This window comes from Physcomitrium patens, chromosome 24, assembly GCF_059467195.1.
Source record: "Physcomitrium patens ecotype Gransden chromosome 24, ASM5946719v1, whole genome shotgun sequence".
Lineage (NCBI taxonomy): Eukaryota > Viridiplantae > Streptophyta > Bryopsida > Funariales > Funariaceae > Physcomitrium > Physcomitrium patens.
This window is the reverse complement of record NC_143433.1, coordinates 9,859,698-9,873,653: the sequence shown is the minus strand read 5'-3', so window position 1 is coordinate 9,873,653 and position 13,956 is coordinate 9,859,698. Positions and strand designations below refer to the sequence as shown.

The window sequence follows — 13,956 nt, the reverse complement described above, 5'->3', positions numbered from 1 at the left end:
GCATGAAGGATTAGAAAAATTGATTATTTTAAGTCAAAATTCTACATGTGCAATTATTTTCTTGCAAAATATTATAATTATATTTACCATGATATCTTATATTATAACAAAAAGGAATTCAACTAAGTGAATAAAATACTAAATCACAACTTGACAAAGTTTCTATGTATACACCAAAAAATAGAAAGTTAGAAATATATATATATATATATATATAGATTTAATTTTTATGTAACAATCAGTTTATAAAATTAATAGTAATCATAATAATAATAATAATAATAATACAAGTATTTCATATATATGTGATAGTTTATATATATATATATATATATATATAAACATAAACATTCACATATATATGAAATACTATTATTAATATACTGTAACAAAAAGTAAGTTCAATTGTTATGTTATATATACATTTATGGTTATAACCACATAAGCTACATAGAATAATAAAATTTATGATTAAAATATTGTTCATGAACACCCCCTAAACAAACCCCAAGGGTAGTATGTACAGTATCTTCTATGCACGATGCCACATCAGAGTTTTAATGAAGAATAGGGTTTCAGAAGAAGCGAGTGGCTTTGTAATAACTCCCACTACCAATTTCCACCTCTGTTTGAACCCTGCTTCGCTCAAGGGCTAGTAATGTTGTGTGATTTTTCAAGCATAATAAACTGAATCATGGAAGCATTTATTTCACCAATTGCAGAGTGATTGCTACTTTATCTACCACCACAACTGAACTGTACCCAAGTTATTGTTTGTCAAGCAATGTAAATGGCCCCTGACAATTTAATGCGTAAACACTGAACCATATCAAATAATGTTCTCAACTTGCCAGGACCTCAATTGATCCCAAAATGTTTTCTACTCTCTAGTCAGTTGTTCGCTAGGAATGAATAAAATGAATGAACAATTGCCTAGGGTAAATAGCCTTGCAGACTGTAATAACTCCAGCACTCCCAACATGCGAACGAAGGGGGCTGATACAGAATGGGGAATTCCTAGAGCTAACTCGAAGAAAGTTAGTCACTTGATCCATCGTCACATAACCTCGTCACATGTAGCTACAACCAATGGTACACGGTAAGGTCTTCACGAGAGTAGAAAGCATTAAAAAACGCTTTCAAAATCCTTCGACTACGCGATGTGGATGGGTAATCCTAACATTCCTATCGTTTCAACTAATGCGATCTCGATGCTACCTTATAAAACAAGAAGCCAGTGGAACTGACTTAAAGAATGAATGCCGAAAAGTTTCAGTTTTTCTTATCTGTGGTCTCGCTTCCCACAGGACGATAGTCTTTCTTACTACGCTTGATCCTCGCAAAGAGGCACAGCGTCATAAACGCAATGCTGTAGAATGCATAAGCTTTCCAAGATGTCGCAGGCGCCTTACCTTGGGTAGCTTTGACAAATACAGTGATGTAGTAGTGAATGCCGATCATTGCTGCCACCACAATCTGCACCGTTGCAGAGGACTTCGCAATAGCCGTTCCATTGGCGAAGACTAAGGTTAGATCGGCTGTCTGGAGAGTAAGGTACAGAATGTAGCCGAACGCCTGCAGGAGCTGTAGAACCAAGTAACTAGACGGAGAAAACTCTTGGAATCTTTGCATAGGCTCTGATCCTAATCCAAGGGCTGCCACCAGTAGAAGCTCGAAGTACACAGCAAGGTAAATGTTGGCAAAAAGGATGGCTTTCTGCAAAGTCAGAAACTCCCGTGCTTGCTCACAAACGAAGAAGACTAATGCCAAGGGAATTAGTAACAGGCAGTAGGAAATCGCTGATGCCACTAGTGAGGCATGCTTGTTTCCCAGAAAGGGCATGATCGTGATCGTGAGGTCTTGGTTAACTCTCACGAAATGAGTCTTGGTTTGATCCGAGAACACATTGATGTTCTTTGTTAAGTGTTCAGAAAAGTCTACAGATTCGACCTGCCTATCTTGGCTCTCAGATGGGAAAGCCTCGGACGATTGCTCATTATCAGGAGCACGACTGCGTTGCACTGCAATTTCTTCACCTGGAGCAGAAACGTCAGTGTAATTCCGTTCAGCGGCGCTTCCATCTTCAACATCTGACTTCTCTACTGTGATGTCCGTTCCAACGTCTTCAGTAACCTCCTGCTTGTTATCATCCTTCGCAACCGGATTAACGTTCTGTTCGTGTGAGACAAATTTTTCCATCTCTCCAACGCTGTCAACGTCCTGCTCAGGAATTATAGGTGACACATCCACCTCTTCATCATGTGCGACGAGATGACCATAGCGGTGTGTGCTCTCAACATCATTGAAATTCAACTCATGCCCTTCTTTAACCTCCACAAATTTTTGTTCTTCGTGACTCCACTCCATCTTCTTGTCATCTGGTCCCAAGACCTCATTGTGCTCCCAAGATGTCCAATCATCGTGAATTGCGCGATTATCAGATTCTTCTTGCTCATGGTGGAATGGCACGTGTTCCTCGTTGAGATGAATTGGGGTGTACACTTGTTCGTGATGCGATGGCAAGTGCTCCTTGTTGAGGTCGAACTGATCTTGCTCTTCATGAAGATCCTGGATGTGCTTCGCCAATTGTTCCCGATCTCTCATTTCCTGATCACGTCGTGCTATTTTCTCCTGGTGCTCACTCAGCATAATCAAACCTTGCATGTGCTCTTCCGGCTGTTTCTGTTCCGAATCTGCGGCATGCTGAGCATTGCTTGCCTGCGACATAAATCCTGCATTCCCATCTCTCTTTGAATATTCGTCGGACTGCACTTCTAGTTTCTCTTCTTGTTGGGATACTTGTGTTGTTTCTTGTAGCTTCTGTTCTCTGGTGTCCTCAGGTTTGGTCTCCGAATTTTGTTCAGTCTGCAACTCCTCGCTCTTTTCATGTGTAACATCATGGTTCCATTCTTCTTCCTCATGTTTCACTTCTTCCTTCTGTTCCTCTACCTTCACTTCGTGTTTCTTCTCAGGCTTCCAGTCTTCCTTGTGTTCATCAGCCCGCACTTCATCGTGCTTCTCTTCAGGCTTCCATTCTTCTTTATGCTCATCAGCCCTTACTTCTTCGTGCTTCTCCTCGGGCTTCCATTCTTCCTTATGCTCATCAGCCCGCACTTCTTCGTGCTTCTCCTCGGGCTTCCATTCTTCCTTATGCTCATCAGCCCGCACTTCTTGCTTCTCTTCAGGCTTCCATTCTTCCTTATGCTCATCAACCCTCACTTCTTCGTGCTTCTCTTCAGGCCTCCATTGATCCTTATGTTCATCAGTCCGCACTTCTTCGTGCCTGTCTTCAGGCTTCCATTCTTCCTTGTGTTCAGCAGCCCTTACTTCTTCGTGCTTCTCTTCAGGCTTCCATTCTTCGTGCTTCTCCTCGGGCTTCCATTCTTCGTGCTTCTCCTCGGGCTTCCATGCTTCCTTAAGTTCATCAACCCTCACTTCTTCGTGCTTCTCTTCAGCCTTCCACTCTTCCTTATGCTCATCAACCCTCACTTCTTCGTGCTTCTCTTCAGTCTTCCATTCAGCCTTGTGTTCATCAACCCTCACTTCTTCGTGCTTGTCTTCAGGCTTCCATTCTTCCTTGTGTTCATCAACCCTCACTTCTTCAAGCTTCTCTTCGGGCTTCCATTCTTCTTTGTGTTCATCGACCCTCACTTCTTCATGCTTCTCTTCAGTCTTCCATTCTTCCTTGTGTTCATCAACCCTCACTTCTTCAAGCTTCTCTTCGGGCTTCCATTCTTCCTTGTGTTCATCGACCCTCACTTCTTCATGCTTCTCTTCAGTCTTCCATTCTTCCTTGTATTCATCAACCCTCACTTCTTCGTGCTTCTCTTCAGGCTTCCATTCTTCCTTGTTTTCATCAACCCTCACTTCTTCAAGCTTCTCTTCGGGCTTCCATTCTTCCTTGTATTCATCGACCCTCACTTCTTCATGCTTCTCTTCAGTCTTCCATTCTTCCTTGTGTTCATCAACCCTCACTTCTTCGTGCTTCTCTTCAGGCTTCCATTCTTCCTTGTTTTCATCAACCCTCACTTCTTCAAGCTTCTCTTCGGGCTTCCATTCTTCCTTGTGTTCATCGACCCTCACTTCTTCATGCTTCTCGTCAGTCTTCCATTCTTTGTGCTTCTCCTCAGGCTTCCACTCATCCTTATGTTCATCAACTCTCACTTCTTCGTGCTTCTCCTCAGGCTTCCACTCATGCTTATGTTCATCAACTCTCACTTCTTCGTGCTTCTCCTCGGGCTGCCATTCTTCCTTCCTTTCCTCTACCTTCACTATTTCCTGGTTCTCCTCTGACTTCCACTCTTTTGTTTCCTCTTCACGTTTCCAGTCGCCGGAATTACCTTCAGAATTCTGCAAAAGAGACCTCGCTATCCTCGAACCCAGATGGTTTATTGCGTTTGAACTGTCCCAATCCACTGTCTCCAGTCCCACAGGTCCAATCTTCCTGGCCTTAAATGCACCGAATGCCGAAGGAGCACACCAGAGAAGCACTAGAAATCCAAGACAACTCCGCCGATGAAATGCCATGATCAAATAATGATTCTGAGATACGAACAAACCAAAATTTAGTGACATAAGCTCTTTTTACACCCGCACACACATTTCATCGTAATTTCCTCGACAGCGAATCAAAATCTTCTGAAATTCAAAATGCAAACTCTCTTAACGGTGTCGCGAAAAAAAATTGATTAATATCCCCATACGAATACAAAATCTCTATCCAATTTGAGCACTGAGAAACCAAAATCAACAGAGAACTTGATCAAAGCAAAGCCTTCCAGAATTAGACTTGGAAGAGATGACGAACTGTACCTTTTTCCTGCGTTTATGAGAACGAAGACCAACCTATCCAGGCACTGAAGTTCTGCTTGATGATAGTTACCCTGGAGACATCTGCACATTCAGCATCCTTGAAGACAAATCACACGACTGAACCTGAAGAATCACTAAAGAAGAGTATTCATATTATACATTAACATCGATAGGGAGAAAAGCAGGCCCTCACGCCCTTCTGTGAAGATTAAAAGATCACACGTTTAAGATCACTGAATATTGTGGCCACAGCATAACATCCTCGATGACGAAGAAAAGGACTATATTTCAGAAGGACTGATAGACTTAGTAAGGCATTCTTCATAAGAAACGCTGCGACATAATCGGAAAGCCATTGCTTCGAACATGATGAAATAACTGTGGTAAGCAAGTAATTATTGTGCACAAACTGGATATACGAGTGAGAGTAATATCTGGCTCTGAACCAGCTATACATTCGGCGGAGCAAAACGCAAATCTGGGCTATTGTAACTAGACAATCTGTACGCACGAATGAGGTGAAAAATGGTCCAACTAAAACCGACTACGTCACTACCTCTACGTCTGATATCGAAAGTGGTGAAAGAGAATTATGAACATTCAGAACAACTTGAGATAGAACAAAACCCTGCGAGGTGAAACTGTGAGAATGAAGCTTTAACAAGGGGAACGAAATCCTCCAATGCTGAGAAGGAAGAAGTTCGACCAATTCCAGAGAGACAACCATTCCACATTTCTAGAGACTCAAATCCAGCACCACAAAGCAGTTCTGCAAAAACGATCTAGACTCTAATCAAAAAGTAACGTGACAAGCAGATCCACCAACTGCCTACGAATGAGGTGGCACACAAAGCAGATGACTTACACTTACAAGCGCGACCATGTGTCGAGACCTATTCCTTGCGTACTAAAAGAAACGAAGTCCATTCGAATCAACGAGAAGCTCCACGAATCGTAAGCTCGAAAGTGTGTGTCAATAGAGACACAATAACCAGTGCTCTACGAGGTTTGAACTAAATCTAGCGAGGAAAGGATCAAGTGGAAGGTGGCGACGAGATCCACGCGCAGCGAGATGAGCTTCAATCACGCGAGCGATCAAGAGTTGCAGCTCCGAGCTCCCTAAATCAAGCTCCTCTCTGAGCTCCGGAAGGCTCCAAGGGAATCGATCCAACAATTTAAAGAAACAAGCGGGAGCGCACGCGACGGCGAGAGAAATCCGCTTTTCTCAATTCCGATACTCCCGCCCTCATGCATACTATACGTATATAAGTATTTGTATTCGTATTTTATACGTTGTGAACTTACGATATTATCAAAGAATCAGCCGTTTGCTTGTGTGGATCCCCTCCCCCCCCCCAAAAAAAATCAAACGCAAATTAAACAGTAAAATTAACCATGTAATCAAGTGTTCTGCAGATAATCATTTTCGTTAATCCGACCTCTGAAATGGGTATACACATACATAAATATAATGTATCTTTTTTCTTTTCTTTTCTTTTCTTTTTCCTTCAAACAAATTTACAGTTGATTATTCTAAGGTGTGCTTGAAAAATCATCAAATCTATGTGCTAACAAATGTGTATGTGTGTGTGTGTATGTGAATATGTATGTATGTATATATATATATATATATATATATTCATCTGAATTTGTTATTTCAAATAACCAAATGGTTTAAATATTGTCATATAATATATCAGTTCGTTTGTTTGTGGACAAAAGAAGTAAAAAAAAAAAGTTTTTAACAAAATAAGTACTATGATTTGTTATTAAATCAGAACAATAGTAAATAAAAATTAACATGGCATCATTGATTCAAATTCAAATGAGGACTTTCTGTACAACATTTTTCTTTTTTCTTCTTTCTTCTGCTTTTAGTCAGATTTGTAAAAAATGTTGTGCAAGTATTACACATAAAATTAGTGTAACATGCCCATTCATTGTTGGGATTATTATGTTGAACTTACTCATATTCAGCATGATATAATTTCACACTATTTACATACAACTTAAACAATACCATACATCTACGCCGTGCACAGTGCATATATATATCGAAAATATGTACAACATGACATTTTGATAATCCTTCTACTACATAGTGATCTGCTTAGAAAATCTTAAGTTGGAAGTTATGCACAGATTTTGGAGTGCTTAGTCAGCAGAGTTAGCAGATTTGTAAAGCAATACAGCTGCATTATAATTGTTCTGTCCAAGATAGACGTGAAAAAACAGATATTTACCATTCACTTCAACGAACAAGGAATCACACCTCACAACAAGGAACAATTAAAAGCCCAAAATCTCATGGTAGATACGAAATATTGTGGAATAAAAAGAGAATATAGATACAATGAGAGATAGTCACAACGGGAGAACCTGCTGACCTTTCTCCGCACAAGTGAATACATCTTGAGCACACAAGAAGTTGTCGTGAAGCGGTACCTGGTAACTCACAGATCGCCCTGCCAGGACATATGCACTTCATTTTGTGAACAAGGGTTAAGCGTTTATGAGCCCTCTCTCTGCAGAACAGGCCTAAGCCGACACCAGAGAATACTCCAGATCAGTTGGGCACCTCAACCTATTAATACACGACACCAAGTAATACTTAAAAAGTACAAGTTTAATTAAAGAGGACCAAAACCAAGGTACTTCACTAAGGTTCTATGTGATTTTAGTGGCCACCAAAAAAAACCCTCGCAGCATATCACAGGTTGTATGCTGGGTCCACTGACAGGGAGTACATAGTGGTTTTCTCAGTGATAAATACGAAAATTCCTATCCTACAAAATTGAGAAACTGGCTCAACATTCCAGAGACAAAGCGATCTGGAAGGGAGCATGTGTTTGAAAGCAGTCACAAAATCCTATGACACTGAAGAGGTTGCAATTGGGGCATTCCGTAGAAGTAGTGGCGGCGATCATCGAAAGATGCTGCTCACTGAACAGTCATCATAAACACGCCATATTGTCTCCCCTAGAAGATTGGCAACTGACAATACAGTCAGCTGCGGGAAGTAGTTCCCCTCCTGTACAGGAATCGTGTTGGTAATTATGACCTCCTGAAACAGACCTCCTGACAGTCGCTCAATTGCAGGTGGACTATCAAGGAGAAGATGCATGTTAGTACAGGTAGACATGAAGAAGAGCGCACATCCAATTCTCATAAAAATTACCACGATCCCATGAAAGAAAGTGTGAGCAATAGTTACAATGGTTTCAATGCTCAATAATCATGCTCCTTATGATGCGACATTTCTTTCCATTGAAAAAGTATTCAAAATCTTCTGATACCAAATAAAGCAAACATCATACAAGTACTTTTCAGCATGCAAACATCCACAAACCTTGGTAATTTAAATTGAGTTTGATGTCGTGGAACTCACCTAAAGACCGCATGTGTGCAGCAAGCATACACTTCTTTCGCTCCTTCTGCGTGTAAAAGAGCGGCACTGTTTGCAATTGTACCTGTATGGAGCATAGGAATTGAGAATGAGGGAAAGTAACGATATGGCACCGCGTGTTTTTGCATAAATAAGCAAAAATCATAACACTCTGTAGCGATTAAATTCATAAGTTCAGCTGAAAACCTCATACCAGCAGTGTCTATCATGTCGTCAACCATAACAGCCACTTTTCCTTTCACATCTCCGATGAGGTTCATAACCTGCACGTCGTTCAACATCAACTTCAGTAACGGCAATCCAAACCAACTTTTAATTCCATCATAGGGTCAATCCGCTGTAAAGAACACATTTTCAAATTGATTGGTGAAGGCAAGTGTTTGTACGTAGGTCATCAAGAAGGAGAACGATGAAACACACTAGCAACAAACCCTAGCTCTAAGAACCTTATCGTAGAGAAAACCAAAGTCATGAACATTGAAGACGAAAAAAATACCTCAGAGACGTTATGACCGTGCCGCCTCTTGTCTACTATAGCCAAAGGGGCATCTGACAATTTCTTCGCAAAAGCTCGAGCGCGAGCAACTCCACCCACGTCAGGTGATACCACCACCAGATCATCCGAGGATATCATCTTACTCGCAAGATAGTCGAGGATGACCGGCTGACCATAGACATGGTCAACCGGAATATCAAAGTAGCCCATCGACTGTCCAGAATGGAGGTCGCAGGTAAGCACACGGTTTGCCCCCGCCTCAGTGATGAGATTGGCAGCCAGTTTGGCAGCAATCGACTCTCGACCTTGAGTCTGTCAAGACAGTGGCACCAATATAAAAATTATAAGTACAATAAAACAAAAAGCTCCGTATCGCTGACACACAATCTGACTAACAAGGACGTTCCTAAGTGATAAACGTTGGACTGGATTGAGTCAGAAGGGACCCCGTAAAACCAATCTTCTAACCTTTCGGTCTGCCCGAGCATAACCGAAGTATGGAATCACAGCAGTGATGGTCTTTGCTGATGCTCGTCGACAAGCGTCGATCATGATCAGCAGCTCCATCACATTCTCGTTGGCAGGTGGGCAAGTGGGTTGCACGAGAAATACATCGCAACCGCGTACACTCTCTTCGAGCTGCACGTAGATTTCACCGTCCGCAAAACGCTTGATTTTGATCTGGCCTAGATTAAGGCCCATGTAACAAGCTATTTCCTACAGACAAAACCCAGAGATCACGAATATGCAACGGTTCCTCAAATGACAAACGGTAAGCACACATGGAAAGAGGAAAAAAAATGAAAATAAAAATAAACAAATAAATAACACTTCTGACCTGATACTTTCTAAGCTACGTGTCTTGAGGGAGCATGTACCTGAGAAAGCTGCGGATTGGCGGTGCCAGAAAAGATCTTCAACCGGTTATTAGCGTTTCGTAACTCCCGCACTCCCAGATCAGTTAGAGTCCGTGAGCCCAACGACAGATTGTTCCAGTTGTCCTGATGCATGGGAGGCACAAATACCCTCCCCTTCGAAGAAACAGAATTTGTCGAAGAATTTGCAACGATATGTTTCTGTAAGGATACACAAGGTCCATTTTGAATGACTCAAAAGCAAAACTAAATACTCAAAGAAAAGATAACAAATTTCTTCTGCAGTCTAATCCAAGGCTACGTCCTTGAGAGCATGTAACTGAAGAATGACAACAGTCAGAGCATCAAATGAAACACGCCAGAATCTGCGGTGGGACACATAAGACCTGACTACTCCATGAAAACGGCTAAAAGTCATGGGGTTGCAAATCTTAAAAGACACAGGCCAAGATTTGAAAAAGCGGTAGCGAGCGCTTCCTTCCTAGCCACGTCTTAACAAATGATATAAAAGCTTACGTAAATTCAAACCTACATAATGAGCACGTGATATAATAAAAATAATAAAATAACGTTTTAGTCTAAACAATATCCTAAATATTGGGTACGTGCTTCGCGTCTAAAGATCGGTAACAATCCTGGTTGAAACTAAACAATAGATTAGTGTAGTGATGGACAGAAAAGAAAAAGTATCTCACCCAAAACTAGACAGTGGGCGAAAAAACTGTGAAGATAAGTAATGCAGAGCCGAAAAGCAGACAATAGATAAAGAAAACGTAAATCAGAACTAATGATGTTGAAGAATGACAAAGAGATAGCTCCACTCCTGGCAGAATCGCTCATCCAAACCAAAGGACATGAGAGAGCGTGAAGAATTCAAGACGACACAAAATACAGCTCTTCACCTTGCTCAATGACAATTTTCATTTGAATAAGGAACGCAAATTATGTAAAATTATATCTGCACGTGTGCCTACAATCATAAAAGTTCACAAGCACCCTTCAACTACCTTCTGCTGACGCGAAGAATAAATGCAGCTGAAAAGAAGCCAAATACTCTAAAGGAGATAGGGGATTTTCATTAATAACTTTCCATCACAGGGCTTCGGAAGGATTTACAATTACAATCAATCAAACAGCAGCAAAGCGTGAGAGAAAGAAGCGTAAGACGAGTGCCCAAAAGCTGGACTGAAAAACATGTCAAAAAAAAAGGGGGGGGGACGAATGCGAAATCCGCATCACAGAGAACAAACCGCAAAAACCAATTCACAAATCAGACAGGAAACAAAGCACCTAAAACGGGAAAACCCGCTTAGAATGCGGCGAAGAATCGCACCAGCCACAAGAATTCTAACCTATATTTACCGACCACACGAAGAAACTGCGCGATGTAGCATGTACAGCTGGACCTAAGAAAAAACCATTACGTCACCGAATTCAACCACAACCCCCCCCAAAAAAAAACAAAAAAACAAAAAAAAACAAAAAAACAAAAAAACAATCACAACCAACCGAAAGAGAACACCAACGATCGTCCACCCGCCCGATCACATAAAGTCCAATGCAATCACTGAAAACCAAATCAGCTACACAAACTACACTCACCGGCTGCGAGGCCGGCTTCGATAACCGCAGCGCAGCATCGCCGCTGCTGTTGCTGCAGCAGCGCAGCGCGTCGCCGAAAACGCTGGAGCTGGCGCGACCAAGCACCGAAGCTCTCTGGTCCAGCAATGAAGCACTAAACAACACAGTAGAATCAGCAGCACTGAACAGCACAGCAGAGGAGGGCGCCATCGCTACTCCTCCTAAATTGCTCCAATGCAACGATGAAGAGGGGGTGAAGAAACAGAACAGACAGAGAGAGCGTGATGAAACTGAGAAGAGAGGCTCCCTTGCTCTTTAATGAATAGCCTCTTTTACTCTCTGGCCCCGCACGACAGTTCCGGGGTTCTCCTCGACGGTTCTGCGGCCCATGCCTGACATTGGCTGAAATGCCCTCCGACTGTTTCAGTCATGTCGACGTTGTGGCCCCACGGGCCCGCGCAGGGCCATATCGTTATTATTTTATCATTTTATTTTTTATTTACTTTAGTTTTGTTATTTTGTTGCGTTTAGGAATATATAAGAATGTTGTTTTGATAGCTTCCTCCCTTTTGCTTGCTCTCGCTTTCTCTGTGCTGGACTTGATATGCCCCAACAGTTGGTTCCTAGTTTGTAAGATTGTTCTATATTTTATATATTTTAATGCTCAAAGTGAAACTGTTGGTTTCTAGATAGTAAAGTGATCTTTGGACGTTGTCATGGAGATAAGAACTGGTTGCAATTTATTTTGATGTGTATGTATATAAAGAGAGAGAAATGTTAAAATGACCCACCCATTTACTAAATTGACCCACCCTATTGTAACCATCATTACAATCATGGCCCTTATCCCTACTTCCCTTGTTCCCAGACCTTGCTCCCTTTGTTCTCAACCTTCTTCATTTTGACCCCCCATTTCCTCTCTCTTTGTTCCTAGCTCTCATCCTAATTCCCTAGTTCCCCACGGTAGTGGATTATTTTAATATTTTTCTATATATATATATCACTGAATTGAGAATGTTGTTTTAATTATTTTAATATATACTCTTGTTATTTATCATTTTAAATAAAGTATTAGTTAGTACTATAGAAATAATTTATGTGATTTTTGAATGGATTTTTATTGCACGTTTTGTTATTATGATTCTTTTAAAATTAAAAATACTTAAATAACTATATTTGCAGTGAATTTTTGTGACAAAAAATTGCTTTGTTTTAGAATTTTCGCAAAAAAAAAAAAAAAAAAAAAAAAAAAAAAAACTCTTGTCATTCTTTCAATTTGCAAAATTCACAATTTAATTCTTCTTTAAATGCAATATTTTTATTCACTTGTTTATATCAATACCATTTTAACAAGTCTCTCTTTGACACTTTGAGAGGAAAAGCACCTAAACAATAGGCACTTGAAAGTGCTAGAATTGCTCAATTGTTCATCACAATGAAAGCTAAACATGCTTGGAAAATATAAAAACTCTTACAAAAACCAAAAAAATCAGTTAAAGTTTAGGATTTGTTTTGTTTTTTTGGTTTTGTGTTTTTCTCTCCACATTTAGGGTTCACAAGTGATCCACGCAATCCGCTTGGAATTTGTAGGCACTGTGTGGTAAGCAAAACATGAAGTGGGTCAGAATCCGCTTCCTTAGCTGACCCATTTGACTGATTGTATTTTTGCTTGAATTGCTGGTGTAGCAAAATAGAATAATAAATCATATTGGAATCAGGAATATTCTTCCTAAAGTGGGTATCAGTGTGGCTCACAGTGTGCAGCTAAGTCCTCCTTCTCCTGCTGAATTTCTTCAGGCATTTTGTATTTAAATTCCACAGAACTTCGTGCTGGATTAGTGTGAATAAGAATCATCTATCTCTGTGTGTTCATTTCTGCTTATCCATAAACTATGTGTGTATATGTATATGTATATATATGTTCTTTTTTGTTCTTTTTTGTTATGTTTTTGAAATATAGCCCTATTATTGGTAAATGTATTTGGAGAGAATATAGGGTTGTTGTACATTTTGTTCTAGGCATAGAGAAAGGAAGATAATGAGATCCAAGTTTTGTGCGATTACAAAAATGAATTAAGTTAGAAGCTAGTATTTGTTTGGCCAGGTTTTAGTTAATTAACCCAATGTGTCATGAAAGTCAAATACATCACTCTCTTTTTTATATATATATATATATATATATATATATATATTATTTTCTATCTAAGCATTTTACATAATCTTTTATTGTATTTATCTTTTATATAAGCCAAATGTGGATAAAACCCAAGTAGTCTGATATTTAGATATATTGAATTAGCTTTATTCCAATTCCAAGAATTTGCTACTATTGAAATTGTAAGTGATGTGTATCTATTGCGCGACCTCCAAGAAAATGGAACCTAACATTTTACTAAAAAGATTCTGCAAAATCTGGTGGTCTTTCATTTACAGAATCATGCCAAGCCAAGCCAACCTGCAGACTTAGAAAATAGATCTCTATTCTTTAGAACATAAAGAATAAAAACCATTAAAAATACCTTTACAGCTTCATTAACTTACACGGCACACTGCAGCACACCACATTTTGGGGGATTATGTGTAATTTTTTTAAAGATCGTACCACCTATCCTTCAAATTTTACATGGAAAAGAATGACAATTACATCATAAATTACACTCTTCATGAGTTATGCTTTACTGACTATATGTAATTTATTTTTATTGCAGAATGGGAGGAAAAAAAAAAAAAAAAAAAAAAAAAAAAAAAGAGAGAGAGAGAGAGAGAGAGAGAGAGGAAAAGAAAAG

General features: G+C 40.0%; 2 protein-coding genes across 3 annotated transcripts; both read right to left on the bottom strand.

Moving 5' to 3' along the window:
* Positions 1-683: 683 nt before the first annotated feature.
* Positions 684-6,045, bottom strand: LOC112277004 (uncharacterized). Of its 2 annotated transcripts, none has more exons than XM_024508919.3 (3): positions 5,678-6,045; positions 4,813-4,893; positions 684-4,542 (listed from the first exon to the last, which is right to left on the bottom strand). In XM_024508919.3, exon 3 carries the CDS (start codon positions 4,525-4,527, stop codon positions 1,273-1,275), a length of 3,255 nt encoding a protein of 1,084 aa, XP_024364687.1. In that variant the 5' UTR covers positions 4,528-4,542; positions 4,813-4,893; positions 5,678-6,045; the 3' UTR covers positions 684-1,272. The 2 variants fall into 2 exon arrangements, with proteins under 2 accessions (XP_024364687.1, XP_024364686.1); XM_024508918.3 differs by having other exon boundaries at positions 4,813-4,883.
* A 1,375-nt stretch (positions 6,046-7,420) lies between these two features.
* Positions 7,421-11,479, bottom strand: LOC112276340 (ribose-phosphate pyrophosphokinase 1). Its single transcript, XM_024507575.3, has 7 exons — positions 11,192-11,479; positions 9,593-9,790; positions 9,183-9,431; positions 8,715-9,026; positions 8,412-8,481; positions 8,201-8,282; positions 7,421-7,916 (listed from the first exon to the last, which is right to left on the bottom strand). Exons 1-7 carry the CDS (start codon positions 11,378-11,380, stop codon positions 7,736-7,738), a joined length of 1,281 nt encoding a protein of 426 aa, XP_024363343.1. The 5' UTR covers positions 11,381-11,479; the 3' UTR covers positions 7,421-7,735.
* Between the last annotated feature and the right edge of the window lie 2,477 nt (positions 11,480-13,956).